The 22,659-nt window shown below is 36.4% G+C and overlaps 1 protein-coding gene across 3 annotated transcripts; it reads left to right on the forward strand.

The window, feature by feature from the left end:
* The first annotated feature begins 1,088 nt into the window (after positions 1 to 1,088).
* On the forward strand, positions 1,089 to 19,582 carry PCNP (PEST proteolytic signal containing nuclear protein). 3 transcript variants are annotated; one of them, XM_022592653.3, is made up of 6 exons: positions 1,135 to 1,230; positions 5,841 to 6,019; positions 6,095 to 6,257; positions 9,056 to 9,130; positions 12,599 to 12,654; positions 13,818 to 15,607. In XM_022592653.3, exons 2-6 carry the CDS (start codon positions 5,964 to 5,966, stop codon positions 13,942 to 13,944), a joined length of 477 nt encoding a protein of 158 aa, XP_022448361.1. In that variant the 5' UTR covers positions 1,135 to 1,230; positions 5,841 to 5,963; the 3' UTR covers positions 13,945 to 15,607. The 3 variants fall into 3 exon arrangements, with proteins under 3 accessions (XP_089766626.1, XP_022448273.2, XP_022448361.1); XM_089910500.1 differs by lacking the exons at positions 5,841 to 6,019; positions 13,818 to 15,607 and adding an exon at positions 18,417 to 19,582 and having other exon boundaries at positions 1,089 to 1,230; positions 6,043 to 6,257; XM_022592565.3 differs by lacking the exon at positions 5,841 to 6,019 and having other exon boundaries at positions 1,089 to 1,230; positions 6,043 to 6,257.
* Positions 19,583 to 22,659: the final 3,077 nt, after the last annotated feature.

The raw sequence follows: 22,659 nt of genomic DNA on the forward strand, positions 1-22,659 counted from the left end.
CAAACTGCTGTGAAGAAAAAAAAATTTTTTTAATGGTCTCTGTGGTCAAGGAATTTTTGAGCTGCCTAGGGAGAACTTTTTTTCTTTTTAACACATATCGAGGGAAGTATACAATGATCAAAGAATGGTATATGGAATTTATTATCTCATTTGATCCCCAGGACCACCCTTTGAGGAAGTACTATTATTATTTCTGTTTTATAGAGAAGGAAACAGGTCTGTAGACAGTAAGAAACCCTCAAGGTTTACTCAGCCAGTAAAGGGATTCCAACCCAAGTTCTGACTCCGTAAGGCCAATTTCTGTAACACTCACTGTATATTGTACTGCAAACCCAGAAACTACAGTTCCCTAGGCAAGGAACCGACCCCGTATAGCAAGAGGGCAGTATATATATAGAGAAAAAGCGAAGATGAAACTGAAAAGTTAGGCTGGGGCCCAATATAACGCTTGGACTTCATTCTGCAAACTCTGGGGATACACTAAAGGTTTCTAAGTAAGGCAGAAACTACTGTGGTCTTCACGTAACGAAGTAACTTCCCTTGACACAGAAATTGCAGCTTGTAGAAAAATCAGTTTTACCACTTGCCTACGCGACCTTAGACAAATTTTTCTTTGGCCTCAACTCTCACAGCTAATTAAAAGAGGGCAATTCCGCATTGGACTATTGTGGGGATTAAACGAGATAGCGCCTGACACAAGAGGGCGCTCGATAAACGTTGATTTTGCTTTTAGGTAGGAATAAGAATTCGGTCCTTTTTTTTTTTTTTTTTGAGTGGGTACACGTGATCTAGCAAACCAGACAGAATGAAAGAGCCTGGCTAGCTTCGGTCTGCCAGTTTTTACAGAAACCTCACCTGAGCTCACCAACGTTTCCAGGGTTGTGATCCCACCTTCCCTCACTTCCCTGAATCCGCCAGTAAACCATGAAAATCTAACCCACCTCTAGTCAAGTCCCTAACCAGTCCTCGGACCGCTCAACCTACCCCGCCCTTCCCTCAGAGGACGCTCGCCGATGATATCATATTCACTTCAGGCTCCGAGAGGCCCTTCACTCTCTAGGGCCGCTCTAGGCTGCCGCTTCCAAGGCGGGCTCCGAAGCTCAATGGTTGCTGGGCGGGGCCGTGACGTCTGTGGCGTGGCTGCAGGGGAGGCCGCGGCGGGGAAAATGGCGGACGGAAAGGCGGGAGAGGAGAAGCCTGAAAAGCCGCAGCGAGCTGGAGCCGCCGGAGGTGAACATAACCCCAGCGTCGCGGGCTACGTGGGATGCTCTGGGCCTTTCTTTGAGCTCCCCTGGGTGGGGGGAGTAGGCCGGGCCGAGAAGGGCGGATCTGGCGCTCACCCGGCCAGGTGCTGGGCCCACACAAGCCCTGGGCACGCCCGGTGCGGCCTGCTGGCATCCGGGCCCACATCGCCTCCTTGCCGGGGCAGAGCCGGTCACTGTTCGTCACCTCCTGGCCCCAGCGGAGGCCCTGCTTCCGAAGAGAAGGGAGATGGGCCCCAGAAAGGGGGACCGAACTCGGGGTGGGACTAGGAGTGGCGGTGCGGACGCAATCACACAAAACGCACACGGGCGCTCGCACAGTGCGAGTCACCGAGCAGTGGCCGCAGGAACTGGCCGCAGGCCGAGTTTCCGACGGTGCCGGCCTCTCAGTTACATCTAGGAGTTAGTTTGCTGCTCCCTTTTCACTGAGGAGGTGGACTACCCTGGCCTTTTTCTTTATTTTCAAGCCTAGTTCTGATCCTGTAATGGGATGGGTCAAGGCGATGGAGGGAAAGAGGAATATCTTTGCCTGCCTCCAGGTTTAATCTGCCGGGTCTAGGGTTACGGTTTGGTTGCCTTTCTTTGAACTGTCTGCCTTTTCTGCGCTAGGCTGTTGCCAGCTAACTGCACGCCAGATATTTAGGTGGCTAAATAGGCTAGTGTGACTCTTCCTGTATTTTGTTACGATGTAAACTCAGGTTACAGCTATCTTTATTCTGTCACCCCCACTCCTCTAAATTTGGGTCTTGTGCATTAAGGAAAAGAAACATCCTGTAGTCTCTCCAGCCCTCCCGCCCCTTTGTCCTCACAAGGCTAGTGACTTAACACGTGCGAGCTGAGCATAATGTCTTTAGAACCTTTTAAGTACCACACTCTTAACTCTTCTTCAAGTCTTATCCCTGAAAGTATTTAATATGAGAAAATACAGAAGATTAATAGTATATGAAGGCAACTGTTAGGACCTCCTAACAAGTTTAATGTCATTTGACTTGGGAACAAAAATTGAGAAAAGTGTAATGTTCAGTTACTTTGGACCCAGAAATTCCTTTTTAAAAAACACGTACGGTGCTATTAGTTGAGCCCAAACTCCTTTCCCTCTTCACACTCCCCTCCCGTCTTGTTTTTTGTTGTTGTTGTTATTGTTGTTTTACTAGTAAAATAGTTTAGGAAGCAACAATTTAAGCCATTTAGTGCTACCTCGTTAGCGATTTTTTTCGTCAAAAATTGTCTTGGAAATTATCAAGTAGAACTACATTTAAAAATTAGTAGTTTGAGGAAAAACAAAGATCTGTAGCCTGAAGAATCTTATCTGACTTTTAGACTACCTTTTAACTTTTAGAATGGGTTTCTAACTGTCTTAACTGAGTATCTGAGATGTGTTTAATGTGAGCCAAAGTGTACCTTAAGGGAGTTCCCTGGTGGCTTAGTGGTTGGGATTCCAGGCTTTCACTGCCCTGGCCAGGGTTCAATCCCTGACTGGGGAACCGAGATCCCGCAAGGCGCGCCGGGTGGCCAACAAACAAAACAAAACAAATATACCTTAAGTGTCAGCATAGTTCCACTATATAATTTGTCCACCACCCTTTCAGTTAGGGATAATTCGCTTTGTAGTATGAATATTGATGTTTCTACTTTAGCATATATTTGTGAAGGGGTGATATAAAGTTATCTTTGCTAATTGTTATCAAAAATTATTGTCTCCTTGTTGGTGACTTAGAATAAGTAATATCCCTTAATAACGTCTACATAATTTGCCTTGGGTGGGCCTTCCTTTGAAAGAAAATACTACTGTTACATGTAAACCATTTTTGAATGTCAGATATTTTTAATGAAATTGTACAAAGAAATCATAGTTAAAACATTCATACCATGGATATTGTTAAATTGATAATTTTACGGCAAATTTTAAAAACAGTATCAAGTATTAAAATTTTTAAAACAGTATCAAGTTTGTCTTGGGGGACTTACCTAGAGATTATTCTGATTTTTAACTCCTATTGAACAGTCCAGTAAGTTGGAAATATAAGTATTTTTTAATGAGTTAACATAGTTAACATGAATTTATGTTAATAAGAGAAGCTACTTACTTGAACTACCTGCTCTCACCTTAAAGAGAAGGGATGATATTAAGGGTAAGGTTTTAGGTAGATTTTTTTCCCCTCCCTTTGGTTAAATTTTTGTAGCTCCTTGAAATAAGTAGAAGCTTTAGAGAAGAGCTATTCATATTGGAATCATGCCCACCTCAGGCTATTTTGGGCTATGTAAAACTACTTTAATGAAATTGACATTTATTGTGCCAGGAGGTTCTTGAATATGTCCTGTTAGAGAGATAGGTATGTACCCTTTTTTCAGTTGAAGAAGTTACCAGAATGCCAATGCGTCATGAAGGGTATCCTTATGGACTTAAAACTTATTGGGTAATTTTTTTCAAAGTAAGGTACCTTTGTACTCCAAGGCCTACCTCCTCCCCAAAAATGCTAGTACCATGTGTAATTTGATTTCACATTAACTAATCTACACATTTTGTTTGCTTAGAATGAATACAAACTAAAGTAGTACATGTTGTATTTAAAGGAAAACACTTAATGGACTTTAAAACACTTAAATGGTCTTGATAGTTTGCCTCTTCAGATGACAGAACCACGGATGTGAATAAAATTGAGTTGCTGACAGTTGATTACTTAATTAATGGTAGAGTAGTTTTCCCAACTCCCCTGTTCATGCTGCATTTTTCTAGAGCATTCACTATAGAAATCTTCCCTAAGAATCATAGGATTGAACAGATAGTATTGTGTTTCATGTGTTAGCACATACTAGTTCAGTTAGTTGTCACACTTGATGTTGTTATTAATGTTATAGTAAGAATTACGTTTTTCACTTTTTGTCGTATTTATGCTTTGATTTTTCTAGATTCTTTGTTCCAGAATTATTTTCTGGGTAAAAGGAGACCTAGAATTAAGAAAAGATAGGTTTTAAAAGAACCAGAAATTTTGACTAATTATAACCCTTGAGTCACAGTTCAAAGAGCAGAGTTACACTAAAATCAAGACTAAATGTTCTTTATTCTATTTGTTTTGATGTTTTTCAGACTTTGTGTTTACACAGACTTGTGCATTTAGTATACAGATTGCTTCTATATGTAAATCCAGTGGCTTTTTTGTGTGTTTCTATATGCTCTGATACGTAGAGCCAATGAGTTTCCAGTTTTAGCTGTGTGTCAGTCACAAAGAAGAAGTAGTTATTACTGTTTGGGTTTTACTGTAAAATTCATACTTGATTAAAACTATACATAGAATACAGAATAAAATTTAGCATAAATGCATTTAGTGGTAGACTGAAAAAATGTTTGCATAATACTGTCTTTTTTGTAAGAAATTCTAAATTGAGTTCTATATTTCAAATATTGAATAGCAATCTTACATTCTTCAGGTGCTTTTGTAATTTTATATCTAAATAAGTGAATGGCACCTCAGACAACGATTCCAGTGCTGTCTTTGCTTCTTAGGGAAATCCCAAAACCTAATCCTGCTTAATTTCTCCCCTACATTGTTATTAAAACTTTCACCTCTTGTCTAAAGGTAATAAAGAGTTCGTTTTATTTTCCTGTAAACAAAATAAAATGTTCTGTTCAAAGTGCTTATTAATTTAGCTACCCCATCATTCCAAAACTATATAGATCGGGATCTATAACATCCCGTCTTTTAATTCATTACTTGTCATTCTGTTTGATTTCCCCTTTTCTACCCATGTCATGTTTTGTCATGTTTTCTTAGCTGTTGTCAGGGCCATCCCTTAGAGAATCTTCTCTTTCTCCATAAACTATTCATCCAGTGTAGCAGAATACATTCAAAAGGTAAATTGGTAAACTTGGGAAAGAAAATAAAATATTTAATAATCAGCCAGCCTTCTGTCTTACCTCCCAATATGTTTTTAAATAGGCTGCATGTGTAACAGGCCTAAGATATTCAAGTGAGAACTAATTTCATTTATTAATATAAAGAAGCAAAATTACTGAAAGTCATCTTGCATTCCATATCTACATATGTATGTCTTCTGTTTGAAATTATCATTAGCTCATCTTTCTTTCATGAGAAAAAATAATATATAAACCTAAATATAGTTGTTGATATTAAGAGTAGCCTAAACAGATGTTAATCAAGCTTTGAGAGTAGAATGCAGTTACTCAAGAGGGGATGACCTTGAAGTCTTCCTTGAAGTTCCTTTCTAACTAAAGATTGTGTGAAATGTTCATGAAGAACACATCACTCAAGAAGATTACTCCAGGCTGTACTAACACTGTAGTTTGGGTAATAATGGGCTGTTCATAACAGGGTACTTTGTATAACTAGTAGTACGTTATTGAAGAATATTAGACCTTTTATTAGTCAAATGTATTATCCTATGATGTAACTAACTGCCAGCAAACCAGTTTGTATAGAATTTATAGATCTTAATTTATAAAAAGAAAAATTCCACAAATAACTAGATTATTGTACAACTTACAGTGTTTAGTTGAAGGGTCTTACTTTTTGTGAACTCTATATTTATAATTTTAAATTGCTCTGTATTTTATGCTAGTTAATTCATGGGAGCCTCTTCTACTGCCACACAATCTCAGTTCCTGCTGTATACTCTAACAAACAGTGGAAGAGACTGTTGGGTTCAGTAGGTGACAACTGCAGAGGTATCTTCTTTATAACGATGCTTTTTGAGGTTGCTGCTCCCATCAATCTGCTCAGTAAAAATAGCTCATCTTGGTAAGTTGTTTCGACTTCACCAGGACCTGAAGAAGAAGCAGAAAAACCTGTGAAAACTAAGACTGTTTCTTCCAGTAATGGAGGGGAAAATTCCAGTCGCAGCGCTGAGAAGCGATCAGCTGAAGAAGAAGCTGCAGACCTCCCTACAAAGCCTACAAAGATCTCCAAGTTTGGATTTGCCATAGGTAGTCAGATGACAAAGAAAACCTCAGCCATATCCATCAAACTTGGCTCAAGTGTGAGTTGTTATTTTATATATTATATTTGTAATGGGTCTGAAAATTTGTTTTCAAAACTTGCTTTTATTGGATTATGATAAATTCAGTATACAAAGATGTATAAAAAGATACATTGGTGCATGAACTTATTAAATGTAAGTATTTAAGAAATTAGTGGCTCTATATTCAAGAAAGGTCTGGATGAATTATAACTCAACAAAGCTGTTTTTAAAAAGGGGTTGGAATATGAGAAGGAGCAACTATTATAGGGACTATATGATTTATAAAGTAATAATACCTTAGAATTTCCTAAGTTGAGCAAAACCTGAAAAATATTTTTAGAGTTTCAGTTTATTTTTCTTATCTTTTAATTCCAGTGATATTAAAAATAATATCTAGAAATCATTTATTTGTATTTTAAAAGATTAATGTTAGTAAGGTATTGCTTAATAAGAGCTTCCTGATTACCGTACTTTGAAGCTACAAATGGACATTGAGTATTATAATCTATGATAGTAGTCCTTTACAGATCAACTTTTGATTCCTTGTTTTAAGATGTAAACCTTAAATTAATACTTATTAACCCTGGAGTATCTGGAAAGTATTTGAAGTATTAGATTGAAGCATATGAAGTTTAGAGATTTATCTGTTTCTGATCTACAGAAGTGTTAATTTCATGTAGTTCAACTAAACAGATCTCTTCTTTAAGAAAAAGAAAGTTACTTGAATAGTGTATTGCTATTGGCTTTAGAAAATGGTTACATTCTTGTGTAAGGAGAATAATCTTAAAATTGATTTTAAGTTGTTCATGTCTGTTCTGTGAAAATTAATGCTCAGTTGCCTGGATGCATACAGCTTGATTTCTTCATTAGATGTCATTCAAAGATCTTAAAAATATGATATGGATCAGATTCCTACTAGAGTCAGTGTGTTTGAGCTATACTAGTTTTAAAAAAGCTACCATTCCTCAGAACCCCTACTCCTACCCTATGCTGTTTTGCTTTTTTCCTTTTCTTCCTTTTTCTAAAAAATTTAGTGTGAACAAAAGACATTCAGCTTGTAACTTCATTACTTCATGACTCTTCTCCCTATTTGAGCTGATTCTTTTGGTTTAATATGTTTTTTATAAAGTTGCATAGGCCTACCTGCATAGATATTTACTTTTTTTGATAGTCATTAAACATGTGGTTCTCATGTACATTTCTCATACAGGTGTTCCCCTTGATAATAGATTTTACGGTGCTTGAACACACCTCCTAAATCAGATATCCATATCCCTACTTTTGCTAAATCATTGACGTGATTTAGTAATTGCTGATCATTTTAGTTGGGAGGATTATGCTTGAAAAGGCCTATTCAGTAAAACTTTAATCTTTAGAAAACAAAAGACCTTTTTTCATAAAGTAAACCAAAGTGTAAACATAATCTTGGCGAAGTGAGGTGTAGGATATGAAAATAGTTGAAACTGTTGCTTTTGATTATATGATGTGAAAAGATAGTCAAACAACCAACAAATACTTGTGTCTTATGTTTATGTACAACATCAAATACATGACATCTTTAAGAGTAAAGGGTGCTTCTAGAGTCACTATGCATAATTTCCAAATGAACATTTTTATTTCTTCAAAAACAAACATTATTTATAAAAAGTGTTTCTGTTATACAAGAAGGGATGGTTAATTTTGTTTCAGCAGCTCAGAGAAGGTTTTACTGGTGAGGTGACGCTAGAGTTGGCTTTAAGTGCAGGCAAGAGGCAAAGGGACATCTCAGATAAAAAGAGCTTCGTGCAGGGCATTCCGTGGTGGTCCAGTGGTTAAGACTTTCACTGCCGTGGGCCCGGGTTCAGTCCCTGGTCGGGGAACTAAGATCCCATAAGCCGTGCAGCACAGCCAAAAAAAAAAAAAAAAAGACTTATGCAAAGGCAGTTTAGATGTGAAGCCACATGATGCATTCAGGAAATTGTTCATAGTTAGGAAGTGTTTGGTAGGCAAATGCAGGGATAGAAAGCCCCCCAAATAAGACCACAGGACCAAATCATAAAGGACTTGTACTCCATAATATAGTTTGGTTTTATTCTTTGGGTTCTAGAGGAGCCATGGAATCATTATAAAGAGTCTTGAGCCTTAAACAGATTTGCATTTTAGAAACATTACTCTGGTGCCAGTATAGAGAATTAGAGGAAAATAAATACAGAAGGTGGGGAGATGGTATTTCTAACAGCAGTTCAGGCAAGTAATGATAAGGGGCCTTAGTGTTGGTAGTGTGGTAGTAAGCTGGGAAGGCAGGGGGAGATTTAAGTCTATTTAATAGAGATCTAGTTAACAGGACCTTACAATAAAATGTGCAAGTTGAGGAAAAGGTTTTCTGGCTTGAGCACTTAATGAGCACTGCAGTACACCTGGGAGCTCTTAAGTGGCGCTGTCCAGTAGGCAGCTAGCTAGTAGAGAAAGATGAGTCTTCATATCTTTCTCAAGGCACACTGTGCTTAATTTTAATGTTACTATGGGCAGGTATTAATATTCATTTTCTCTTACCTGTACCAGGTACCTTTTAGCTAAGTGATATTAAATTATAGACCCTAACTAGAAAATCTTTGACAGGAGGAAAACAAATGGACATATAATTAATAAAGTAAAATCTACCCATTGATAACCCACATTTTCAAAAAGAAAGTAGATTTCTCCAATGTTTGTTCTTAGTTCCTTACTATATGTTTCTATGAAAACATAAAGTTGAATCTTTGAAGATAAATTATTTTTGTCATTAAATAAGCCTGTGTAAACATTATATTATACTCTTTTTAATGTTTCTTCTTCAGAAACCTAAGGAAACCGTTCCAACTCTTGCTCCAAAAACCCTTTCAGTAGCAGCAGCCTTTAATGAAGATGAAGATGTAAGTTGATACCTGGTTTTGTTTGTTTTACTTTAACAAGTTCTTTAAGAAAGATGTTAGTGGCAAATTGTCAAGTTGTACTAATGGTACTGGTGAACTTTTTTTGCAGCTCTGAACAGTTGTTGTCGTTTTTTAAATGACATCTGCAAAATCTGGATATTTCTGTTTATTTATTTAATTTGATTGTGGGATTATTTAAAATATTATTGACTTTGGGGGGGGCAAGGAACTTAAATCAACAGATGCTTATTATGAGTAATAATATATATATGTGCTATGAAATATGTAGGATCCAAAAAAAGGAAAATTCAGTACTGCTGTCTTCAATAATTTTTATAGTTGGAGTCTTCAGTGAGACATTATGCATGTGTTCAGCTTTAAAAAGCAGCTATAGTGCTTTCTTCTTGTATCCCCATGAGGAATAACAATAGTGCAGGTGATTCTGCCAGAAGATCTAGTCAATATGTACGTGTTCCAGAGTGGCGCAGTGGTTAAGAATCCGCCTGCCAGTGCAGGGGACACGGGTTTGAGCCCTGGTCCGGAAAGATCCCACATGCCGTGGAGCAACTAAGCCCATGCGCCACAACTATTGAGCCTGCACTCTAGAACCCGCGAGCCACAGCTACTGAAGCCTGTGCACCTAGAGCCCGTGCTCTGCAACAAGAGAAGCCACTGCAATGAGAAGCCCGCGCACCACAACAAAGGGTAGCCCCTGCTCGCCGCACCTAGAGAAAGCCCACTTGCAGCAACGAAAATCCAATGCAGCCAAAAATAAATAAATAAATAAATTTTTAAAAAGAGAGATTAGGTAGCATTTTGGTTTGTACAGATTGTTATCAGGAAAGGACATTGTGGGAAGAAGGGGACAACATGTGCAGAAGTAGAGAGGCTGGAAATAGTAAGCACCTACATAATAGTAATGGCTTGCTTTGAATGCCTAACAGTTTGAATCTTTTCACACAACTTTATTTTATCCTCCATACATCCCTATGAATTGTGTGATATGGTTATTCTTATTTTCCAAATGGAGAAATTAAGTGTGCATAAGTATTGTGCACAAGTGTTGAACTAGAACTGAGCTTTCTGGTTTCTTGTCCTATGTTCTTTGCATCATACGTTACTGTTTTCCCTGTTTTTAAAGAAATTTTAGACAGGTTCAGACAACACTCTTTCTGCTATAAGATGGTAATGATAGGTAGGGATAAACTTGTCTCTTAGGTAAAAGAACACATGCATCTAAAATCTGCATCTGGGACTTCCCTGGAAGTCCAGTGGTTAAGACTCTGCACTTCCACTGCAGGGGGCACCAGTTTGATCCCTGGTCAGGGAACTAAGATCCCGCATGACGCTCAGCATGGCCAAAAATAAATAAATAAATAAAATCTTCATCTGGTTCTTCCTTTTTCTGCAGCACATATTAATTAACCTTGGATATATATCTAAGCCTGAAATATATCGTACAAAGAGTGTGTTCATTTAGTTAATTTTGAAATTTAAAAATACTTTTTCAGTTGTATCTCTTTAGTCTCTTTTAATTTGGACAACTCCTGGGTTTTTCTGCGTATTTCATGGCATTAACATTTTTGAAGAGTTCAGGCCAGTTAGTTTGTAGAACGTCCCTCAGTTTGGATTTGTCTGATGTTCCCTTATGATTAGATTCACATTCCTTTTGGCAGGCGTACCACAGAAGTGATGCCAAGTTCTCAATGCATCATATCAGGAGCACATGTCAGTATATCCCATTACTGGCAGTGTTAACTTTGATCATTTAGTTAAAGTGATGTCTGCCAGATTTCTCTACTGTCAAATTACTGTTTTATCTTTTATAATTAAAATTTATCTTGTGGGGCTATGTTTTAAGAATATGTGGAGGGGACTTCCCTGGTGGCACAGTGGTTAAGAATCAGCCTGCCAGTACGGGGGACACGGGTTTGAGCCCTGGTCCGGGAAGATCCCACATGCCACAGAGCAACTAAGCCCGTGCGCCACAACTACTGAGCCTGTGCTCTAGAGCCTGCGAGCCACAACTACTGAGCCCATGTGCCGCAACTACTGAAGCCTGTGTGCCTAGAGCCCGTGCTCCACAACAAGAGAAGCCACCACAATGAGAAGCCCGTGCGCCTCAATGAAGAGTAGCCCCCTCTCGCAACTAGAGAAAGCCTGCGCACAGCAACGAAGACCCGACGCAGCCATAAATAAATAAATAAAATTTAAAAAAAGAATATGTGAAAATACATAATTTCTTAAGTGTTCACTCATTAGTGTTAACATTTATTGATGATTCTTACCAGAATCAATTATTGTGATGTTTGCTGAATGGTGATTTTTTTTCATTCTTTCATCCCTTCTATGTTTAATGTTTCTTACTGTAAGGAAGAGCTTTTATAAGTGTAGGCTCTATTCAACAGGTTATAATGCTCAAATTGTCTCAGATTTGACCAGTAGAAATCCCTTTAAGCTGGATCTTGGCAGATGACTGTGTAAAAAATAATATTTAGCTCATCAGTAACATTTATACTTAAAAAACATCTAAAAGACACTTGTCACATATCTTTTCACGAGCTGTAACTATGGAAAAGTAGTAGAGAATGAGCTTTCAAGATGTCTTTTCAGTAAAGGAGACATTTTTGAGAAGGAGCAATACAGTAAAATGGTTAAGAGCCTTTGCTTTGGCATCTAGCTGTTTTGTGACTTGGGACAAGTTAACCTTGTTTACCTTACCTACAAAATGTGAATGATGATACTCATACCCACCTTGTAGGATTGTTAGGGTTTTCAAAGACAGTGCATATTAAAGCATTTAACACAATGTGTAGCTTATAGTAAACAAATAGTTTTAGTTCTAGAATATCAAGTTTTTGGGGGGGTTTTGTTTTTGTTTTGGGGGTTTTTTTTGTTCTTGTGTTTTGTTGGTTTGTTTTTTGGCCACGCTGCACGGCATGCAGGATCTTAGTTCCCCAACCAGGGATCGAACTCGCGCCCCCTACAATGGAAGCACGGAATTCTTAACCACTGGACCGGCAGGGGAGTCCCTAGAATATCAAGTTTTTACCAAATTTTTTTTCTTTATGCAGAATCAGCACACTAGAAGCATGAGGGTTTTATTTAATGTAGTTAAGATAAATGATTTTCTCCTTTCACCAAAATTTCAGACTTAGATATAAAATTTAGCATTATTGGTAATCAAGTGATTTTAATATAGTTGACCCTTGACCAACACAGGTTTGAACTGCACAGGCCTATTTATATGCAGATTTTTTTCAGTAACGTGCTGCAGTACTACACTCTCCCAAGGTTGGTTTAATCCTTAGATGTGGAACCGTGGTTATGGAAGGTCAACTATAAAGTTACACACGGGGTTTTGACTGTGGCGCTGTGGGGGCAGTGCCTCTAATCCTCCTGCATTGTTCAAGGGTCAGCTCTATCTACATGCAGTCATCTCTGTTTCTGTCTTACATTTTTCTCCAGAGTGAACCAGAGGAAATGCCTCCAGAAGCAAAGATGAGGATGAAGAATATTGGAAGGTATTATAATTTTTGTATAATATTGTAGAAAATTATAGTGAATTAAGAGCAAGAATAAATTGCAAATTGCACGTAATCTATTAGTGTTCAAGCTTTTGTTGCATATTTGGGCAAAAGAGTTTTGTTTTCTGAGATTACTCTCCTGGTAAAAGAAAATTAGTATTTTAAGAAAAAAAATAACGATAATTTAATGCTATTTTTTTTCAGATACATGTAATCTAAATTTTTTCAAATAAACAGTTATGAGAAATGTTTCTGATATAAAATTTAAAAGTGTTTTTCAGGTATAAAAAAATGGCTTTCACTCATCTCACTTAAGATATTCCCACCACTTAATCTTGATTGTATGTGTCCCATTTTCCTTAGTAATTTAGATGCCAAATATAAAAAGAAGACAAAAACATTTAAAAATTTTCCTCCATTGTTTCTGTTATTGTGAAAATAACAAATTTCAAGTTAACACGATGTTCAGTTTCCTGTCTTTGTATGTGTAAATGGATAACTTCGAGGCTAATAAGAAAGCTGGGCTTCAAAACAACCTATAATATATCCCCACTTCTACCAAATGTATATATTCTCCCAAAGAACTAAGTGCTGAGTCTTCAAGCATCAGTCTTCAGACTTCATCTATGATTCAAACGGGAACTGTCCCAGTGGCTGTCTGCCTGCCTCCCTTTCGGACTGGGACCTAAAGTAAATACATCTGGCATTATAACCAAATCTAAACACCCAGGATACATATATCTTCATATATCTAAACATTTAAAACTGAAACAAGTTCATAAAATGACATCTTCTGTTTCATTTTTTATAAATGCTGATGGCAAGCCACCACCAAATTGATTTAATGACCCTGTTAATGGGTTACAAGCAACAGTTTTTAAAACTATAGTGGTTGCCACTATAGTGGTTGCTGCATATCAGAATCACCTTAGATGTTTGTTAAAACTACAGATTTACCTGGCTCCTCCTGAGGCCTACTGAATCTGAAATTTTAGGACAGGGTCTGTGTAAAGGGTATTTTTAAAAAGTTCTGTAGAGGCTTCTGATGTTTGGCCTGCATTTATAATAGGTGCTAAACAAATGTGTTTTGAATGAGTTAAAAACATAGCCCGAAAATCATTATATAACATTTTAAATAAGTTTCCTTTCTTTTAACACAGGGATACACCAACATCAGCAGGACCAAATTCCTTCAATAAAGGAAAGCATGGGTTTTCTGATAACCAGAAGCTATGGGAGCGAAATATAAAATCTCATCTTGGAAATGTCCATGACCAAGACAATTAAATGATGTGTTTTGAAATTGGGGTATGGGGTGGGTGTAAAGTTAAAAGGAACAGTTTCCTTTTTTAAAGAATGGTATAAGACTATCTTTGGAGCCGCCTTTTTTTTTTCTTTTTCTTTTTTTAAAGATTGAGTGGTACACTAATAAATGAGAATTTGAAATTAGAGGTAATTTATGTTTTATATACAGATTTCAAGACATTTGCTAATTTTGTAGTTTCACGTGATTAGTTTCCAAAGGTTATAGATGATTAAAAAAATCAGAAATGGTACCTTTCTAAGAATTGCATATTTTTTTAGACACAACTACTAGCACATTAAGAGGGAAGCAAAAAGTTGTCTATTTAAACTGTAGGCAGTTACTCTCTAACTTAACTCCCTTGTTAACCTAAAGTCTGGCTCCCAGGAACAGCCTTATAGAGAAGGGAGTATTGTATTGGGCGGAAAATGTTGCTGGACTATTGACTGAGAAAGTAAATTAGATAAAAATTAAAATACAGCTTTTTTTTTTTCCTAATGGGCATTTGTTTTGTTTCAAATCATCATAAACTAGTTATTGCATTGCTATCAGTGGATACAGATGCTTAGCTCTTTAAAAAGAACATTTTAAAATTTTATGTAAACTGTTGAGTATTTAAAATAGCCCACTTCACTTTAAAGGGTCTTGTCTACCTTTGATAGTCTTCAAAGAACAACCATTTGCTACCAAAGTAAATCAGTATTTTGAATGTGCTTCTCTTGGTTTTTGTTATTAGCTAGTTCCTGTAATTATTTCCACCAGATCTTCAGGCAAATCATAAGGAAGCTGTTTCTTTTAAAATAACAAACCACCACCAAAAATTTAAATGTACATAATAGTTAAATATTTGGCTGTTCTTATTTTTTAAAGGATATAAACACCAAAAAAAAAGGCAACATTGTATGAAGATGGAAAATAAGAAAGATGCACTTTCTGTAACTTTATCAAAGCATTTATGTTACTAACTTGTGAAATCCAATTTGATTTGAACTTATTACAGGAATTCTTATTTAGCACAATAATATGGTTTCTTTTAACTGTATACATATTAACCAGTGGCCTCTTTAAAAGCACATTTTAGATACTGAAAATAAAAGGAAAGAAAATGCATCTTTAAACATATTTTATGGAATCTTTGACCACATATACTTTGTTAATCTTTGTGTTGTAGGATTGTGTTTATTTTGTATTTTTGTATTGTATATGAATTCTTTTTTTAATGTGACAGTTAAACACATCTTTAAAAGCATAGTCACACATAAAAGAAACATATAGTATAATGATTTCCTTGAAAACTCTTACAATGTTAGATTTGGAGGCAGCTTCATACTGTTTAATTGGTGATAACTACTCTCTGAGCTCTTTTAATAGGTAATAACTCCAGAGAAGCAGCCTGTATATATTCCTAATACTTTGTTCACTTGCATATGAGTTTAGAGTAAGCCCCAAGTAAAACAATGGAAATGTATATAGAACGATTAGTTCTTACTTACATGGTTTAATTATATCAAGATACATGAATTTAACTTGCTTTAACGTAGGCAAACTTCCCATTTTTGTTCATTTTAATGTTTATGTTGAAATAACATCCCAAAACGACTGAGATGAATGTCTTTACTAAAATACCAATAAATTTGTCCAACTCTGTCAGTGTTCTTATTTTCTGTTACACTTAATTGTTGCTGGGTTTGTTTTAAACAAAGAAGAGACAGATGTTATTGGTGCTCTTGCCAGATTGTTGGCCAGAGTAATGGGAGATTTTAAATTGCTCTTTGGAGTCTACCTAACTTAGCACATAGTTCTAGAACATTACAGTATCTCAGGTTAGAAAAAGACCTAATCCAAATCCTCCCTCTCCTCTACTGCCAAAGTATCATCTATTATGTGCTGTAGAAAATCCTGCTGAGGCATACCTTTGAAAATCCCTAAGTGTTAGAAGGTATTCTCTTACTTGTGTCTGCCATCCATTATCTCTAAATATTTTCTTAATGTTTATAATGCTGCTGCCCTATAGGTCAGGTGTGAGTAAATGAAAAGATTGAACTACATTTTAAAATTAAGGTTCGTTTCTAGTTAGACTAATTACAAATGAAGGCTATGAATTTCAAATGTTTTTTTCTTAACGCTAATAATCAGGGTTAGCTTGATATACTGTGGAGGGATTGTTCAAGTTACTTCCCTGCTGAGATGAAGATACTTTTTAATTTTTTTTAACTTTTCATTTTGAAAAAATTTCAGACTCAAAACATTGCAAAAATATAGTGAAGTACTTCCATGTTCTTCAAATGATAACATACAACCACAGGACAATTGTCAAAATCAGGGAATTAACATTATTAAAATATCACCTTACACTATTATTCTACAGACCTTATTCAAATTTCACCATTTGCTCCACTAATGTCTCCGTAGTTGAAGATTCACTACATTATCACATATTGTTTAGTTGTCATCTCTCTTAAACCCCTTTAATCTGGGAATCTTCAGTGTTTGTCTATTATGACCTTAGACTTTTTGAAAAGTACAGGCCAATTATTTGTAGATCTCCCAATTTGGGATTTCCCTAATGTTTCCTCACAAATTCAGTTTATGCATTTTTGGCAAAAATAAGACAGAACGGATGTGTCTTCAGTATATCAGCAAGCACATGATGTCAATTTGTCCTCTTACTAGTGTGATGTTAATTTTGATCACTTGGTTAGGGTGGTATCTGCCAGATATATACAATGTCAAAGTTGTAAATTTTCTGTTTGTAATTAGTATCTTATGGGAAAATTCTTGTATCATATTCTCATACTTTTGCCCACTAATTGGCAGACATTCATGGTTTTTGTTTTTTGGGTGTTTCCCCCATGGTTCTTTACTGAAACAATTGTTAGTGTAGGATTTGCCGAATGATGATTTTTCTATTTTCATCTTCTATTTTTTGTAGTTCAAATTCTGTGAGGAAATTTCCTTCTCCATTCTTTATTTAATTTTGTATTGATAATGGGCCTGTGTATTCTTATGTTATTCTATAGGTTATAATGCACTACTATCATATATTTTGTTACTCAAAATGTCCCAGATCTGCCCACACAAACCCCTCCCCATTGACCCTTGTGTCTTTTTGACATGTCCCCATTCTTTTTTTTTTAATACATCTTTAATTTCTGGCACCAGAAGATATTCTGGACTCATCTCATATTTTCTCTTCTTTAACCCTGGAATCAGTGATTTCTCTTAAGCATCCATGGTTCCTTTTAGAATCAAAATCTGCACTAAGTGTACTCATTGGTTCTGAAGTGTCATTGCTTCTAGCCTACTTGACAGAGCTCGAATATGTATGTATATACATCTATATCAATTTCTAGATCTGTATGTGTGTGTGTGTGTATGTATGTGTATACTGTATGTATCTCCACGAGTTCATATAGATACTTCCATTACCAGACCAACACCAGACACATTCTTGTCTTCCTCCTTTCTCTACTTACTACTCTTGTCCAACAGTAAGAAATCTGACTATGTATAATCTGTTCACTTATTTGCTTAATTTCTAGAATACACATAAAGTTTCAGAATTAATTCATATATTTCCCTATGAAAAACTAACCAGAGTGCAGTATTTGTATGTAGTTCCTTTCCTTTTTAGTCTTAAGAGTACATAATCAAAATACTATTTTACAAAGTTATGTAGGTTAGTTCTTTGCTCCCCCTTTCAGTATGATTGTGTTACTCATTTGCAGTGCAGTTTGGTTTTGTTTGTGTTTCATAATGAATTACTGCTCATTGTTAATTTTTTTTGCATGTGAAATAGCATAGGTCTAAAAGTTGGAACTATACAAAAAGCGTAACTTCTCCCTATTTCTGCCTCATTCTCTTCCTACTGTCCTTTCTATCCTGTTTACACCTATTCCCTATAGGTAATCCATCTCTGGTTTCTGGTTTATCCTTCCTGTGTTTCCTTTTAAATCAATGAATAGATGGGTGTTTATTATTTCTCCTTTTATCTTACATGAAATGTAATATACTACAGTTATTCTTTTATCCTTTTTTTTCTTCACTTTATAGTATACCCTGGAAACTATACCAGTTCATGGAGATCTTTCTCAAAAAAATTTTTAACAGCTACATAGTACTCCATTGTGTGAATATACCATAGTCAATGCAATTACTCTTACTTGTATGGGCATTTAGGTCATTTCCAATGTTTTGCCATTACAATGCTGTAATCGAATAACCTGTGCAGGTATATTTTCTCGTTGGAGTGTATCTTCCTTCAGGTAAATTCCCAGAAGTAGGATGCTGGGTCAAAATGTAAGTGCATATCTACTCTTATTAGATATTGCCAAATTCTCCTACAAAAGGATTGTACCAGTTGGTTTTCCCACCAAAAATATATGAATGCCTTTTCCCACAGCCTTGCCAGCAGAATGTGTTTGTCATGCTTTTTAATTTTTGCCATATCTGATAGGTTTAAAAAAACGGCATGAGACTTCCCTGGTGGCGCGGTGGTTAAGAATCCGCCTGCTAATGCAGGGGACACGGGTTCGAGCCCTGGTCCGGGAAGATCCCACATGCCGCGAAGCAACTAATCCTGTGTGCCACAACTACTGAGCCTGCGCTCTGGAGCCCGTGAGCCACAACTGCTGAGCCCACGTGCCACAATTGCTGAAACCTGTGTGCCTAGAGCCCACGCTCTGCAACAATGCACCGCAATGAGAAGCCCCCGCACTGCAACCAAGAGTAGCCCCTGCTCGCCACAACTAGAGAAAGCCCACGTGCAGCAACGAAGACCCAACACAGCCATAAATTAATTAATAAATTTAAAAAAAAAGGCATGTTAGAATAGTTTTAATTTGCATCTCTCTAGCTATGAGGTTGAATATCTTTTCATATGTTTAAGGACCATTTGAATATCTTTATGAATAGTCTGTTTATTTCATTCCCACTTTACTATTGGGTTTTTGGTCCTTTCTCAAATTTTAAGAATTTGTCATATATTAACTCTTTATACATATGTTATAAATAGTTTATCCTAATTATTAATTGTCTTTCGGCTTTGATTATGGTGTTCTTTGTAATACAAAAAGCTTCCTTTTTTTGTAATGTAGTGAATTTTATTCATCTCTGTTGCCTTTCAGTTTTGTTAATAGTTAGAAAGCCTTTCTCTATACTGAGGTTAAAGATAAATTCACCCTTGTTTTTCTAGTGCTTGTATTGTTTCATTTTCAAATTTAAACAGACTCCTGATCCATTTGGAATATATACTTGTGCATTTGTGAGATCAAGATCTAATTTTAGTTAACACATCTGTATGATATTAAGCCATCCTAATAGGAAGCAGTCTGCTTTTGTGTTTTGGGGGAGTGTTAAATTTTTTCTCATATGGGTTTTGCCTATTTCTTGTTAAGCTTCTTCCTAAATATTTAATCATCTTTGTTGCTATTGAAATGAGGTTTTCTCTATCATTTTGTGCTGGTTATTGTTTTAAGATATGAAGACAATTTTCTGTATGTTAATTCTGTGTCTTGCTATCTTACTAAACTCCTTATTGTTTGAGTTTTATCATCGATTCTCAAGAATTTCCCAGATGTACCATCATATCACCTGCAAATAGAGATGGCTTTACTTTATCAATTTTTGTGCCTCAATTTATTTTCTTGTCTAATTGCATTGCTTAATACCGCTAATACAGTATTGAATAGTAGTAGAATAAATGGGTATCCTTGTCTTTTTCTCAGTGGAAATATCCCCAGCATTTTACTATTAAATAAGATCCTGGCTTTAGGACTACATATTTTATCATGTTAAAAATATCCATCAATTCCTAATTTTCTTAAGTACTTTTATCAGAAATAGGTGTTGAATTTTGCTGAAAGCTCTTTCAGCATTTTATCAATGAGGGGAAACTGTAATATATAGAATTAACATGAGAACTCTCCGGTGTAGTAGAAGTAGCAACTGCAGGAAGAAACCACCACCCGCAGGGCTAAGGGAATAAGTGAACAAGCAAAAGACAACATCTTAGAGGAGGGGCCCAGAGGCTGAAATTCAGATCTTTGAGAAGGTACAGCTGCTGGCTGCAGGGAAGAACAGCACACCAAGCTGCCCATCACCACACTGAAGACAAATTTTGGAAATTCCTTATTCAACTTGTTCATGAAAAGTCCCTGGCTATTTGTAGCCCTTTACCCCCACAAGAATCCGTTGTTAGTTAGCAATAATTATTGGTTTTAGTTTTTCACTTTTTACTTCTTTTCATTTTCCTATACTTTCCAAATTTCCTACATTGATCCTACATTACTTTGATAATTGGAGAACTGAGTGGGGAGTAGAGGTATCTCTAAGGCAAATTAGCTGTCATGCTAGGGCTTCAGATACGTGAGAACTTTTTCAGACCAAAGACCTTGGGCTACATCGCAATAGACACCCACTTAATTATTGCACATGGACATAGAACTCTTATTCACATCTTGTACTTTTAAAATATAATACAAATGTGCTGTTATAAATATTTTTGGGGTTTTTTCTAAGTATAAGTCCTCTTTGGGAGCATTTTATCTGTGGTATCCATAGAATTTACATTGCTTAGTATTTAGGGAAAAAAAAACTGTGTGTACTATGTAAAATATCAAGGATGAGCACTATAACTTTACTGCAAGAAGAGTTACCTCTGAATGCTGGTGCATCTATATCACTGATTGGTATGTCATCCAAATACACCACAAATGAATTTCACTCAGAATCCAGCATTGTCCTGATCTCATGCTAGTCACACAGCTGGAGTTACTTATTTTATTTCTGCTTTTAGAATTCCATGATTAAACCACAGTTGATGTAAAACTTGGTTAGATCAATAGAAACTATGAATTTACCCATGTAACCATGACTGAAAATAAAACAAAGTTTCTAAGTATTTATGGAATATATATTATATCCTGACTTTAAGGAAAAGAGATCAAAACAAGTAGGACACTTACATCAAGTACTGCAAAGAAAGTAATATGGAAAGGAAGTAAGTACTAATTAGATGATAAAATACTTGCAAATCATTAAAGCAAATCTAACTGAAGATGCAATTGAGAATGGAAAGGTGTACATGTGGGGAGGGGGGTATATAAGAACACTTTACTTTTCCACTTAGTTTTGCTATGAACCTAAAACTGCTCTTTAAAAAAATAAAGTTTTCTTTAAAAAAAAAAAAACAAGATGTGAGCAGTGGTTTGACTCAGATTCACAAGGTATGTCTCTTAACCATAAATATAAATAATACTGAGTTGGATACAAAACTCCCCAAATATTCTAACAACACTGTCGTAATGCTGTGTGTGAATATTAATTTAATCTGTGTATAGACAGTTACATACATAACCATACCAGCAAGTTTCCCAAAACAGGATTTAAGTGTAGTTATATTTTCTCAAAGGGCCACTTTGAAATGAGAATGTCCCTTTCCCAGGTAATTATAAACAGGTGTTTCTTCTCATTATATCTCATTTGAATTCTACAGTGGGCACTGACTATGAGATGCTCCAAGGAAGAAAACTGGGAATCTTAAGTATGAATTTTACTACAGTCCTTGCTTTCTCCAGTAGAGGAACTTAAGAAGCAGCTGCTGTTCTGTGCCAACTTTTAATTTTTTTAATATTTTTAAATTTAATTTTATTTTATTATTCTTTATTTTTTGGGCTGCATTGGGTCTTAGTTGCGGCACGCAGGATCTCCATTGAGGCATGCAGGATCTTTTTTTTCGTTGTCAGCACTCAGCCTTCTCTCTAGTTGTGGCGCGTTGGCTCTGTAGTTTGCTGCACACAGGCTCTCTCATTGAGGTGCGGGAGCTCAGTTGTTGCGGCGCACACGGGCTTAGTTGCCCCTCGGCATGTGGGATCTTAGTTCCCTGCCCAAGGATTGAACCCACGTCCCTTGCGTTGGAAGGCAGATTCTTTACCACTGGACCACCAGGGAAGTCTGCTGTGCCAACCCTTAAAATAAGGGCTGCTGGTAGTGCCACCATGCTGAAATGGAGAAAGATTTTGATAACAGTGATCTCTTTTCACATACAGAGTTAGTTACTTTCATTCCTATTGTGATTTCCTTGCTATGGACATAGAGTCATTAGAAAACTAGGAAGCTTCAAGATTAAGAGCAATTTCAGATATTAATCTGGAAGTCATGTGTGTAAGACAGAAAGGAAAACAGGGCCAGCATGGGAGCTAGGAAACCAAGATAATGGTAATACACTACATGCATGAGTTTATAAAATCTTAGAGTAATATGTTAACATCAATTAGCGGTAATGTAATAGAAGTAACAGATCAGAGACATTGCTAAGGAAATCAGTGGTTGAATAAATGATAGAAGAAATGGAAGCATCCAGATGACTAGAGGTCTGGACCTAGGTACCTAGGAGAATGGTAGATGTTAAAGAGGAAAAAAATTGACAAATATATACAGGATAACCTTTAAAGTTTAAGAAAAACCTCCAGCCAGAATTTAGGAAAGCAGATGACAGAAAATCCACAGAGGGTTTTCAAGGGGAAATGGGGTCAACATGAGGCCTAATTGTATTGGGTACCATTGGTGTGGGAGTTGATAAATCTGCCTCTTTTTTCTGTTTTCACATCTGTTGAAAAGGTTGATATGTATCTGAACTCACACAGCCTACAGCTCATGCATGAAGTGGATGCCTGTGAAGTAGAAGACATTGTGCCAAG

The sequence above is a fragment of the Delphinapterus leucas genome, chromosome 4 (genome assembly GCF_059928025.1).
Source record: "Delphinapterus leucas isolate spDelLeu-1000000601 "Yukka" chromosome 4, BTC_Dleu_Yukka2, whole genome shotgun sequence".
Taxonomy (NCBI): Eukaryota; Metazoa; Chordata; class Mammalia; order Artiodactyla; family Monodontidae; genus Delphinapterus; species Delphinapterus leucas.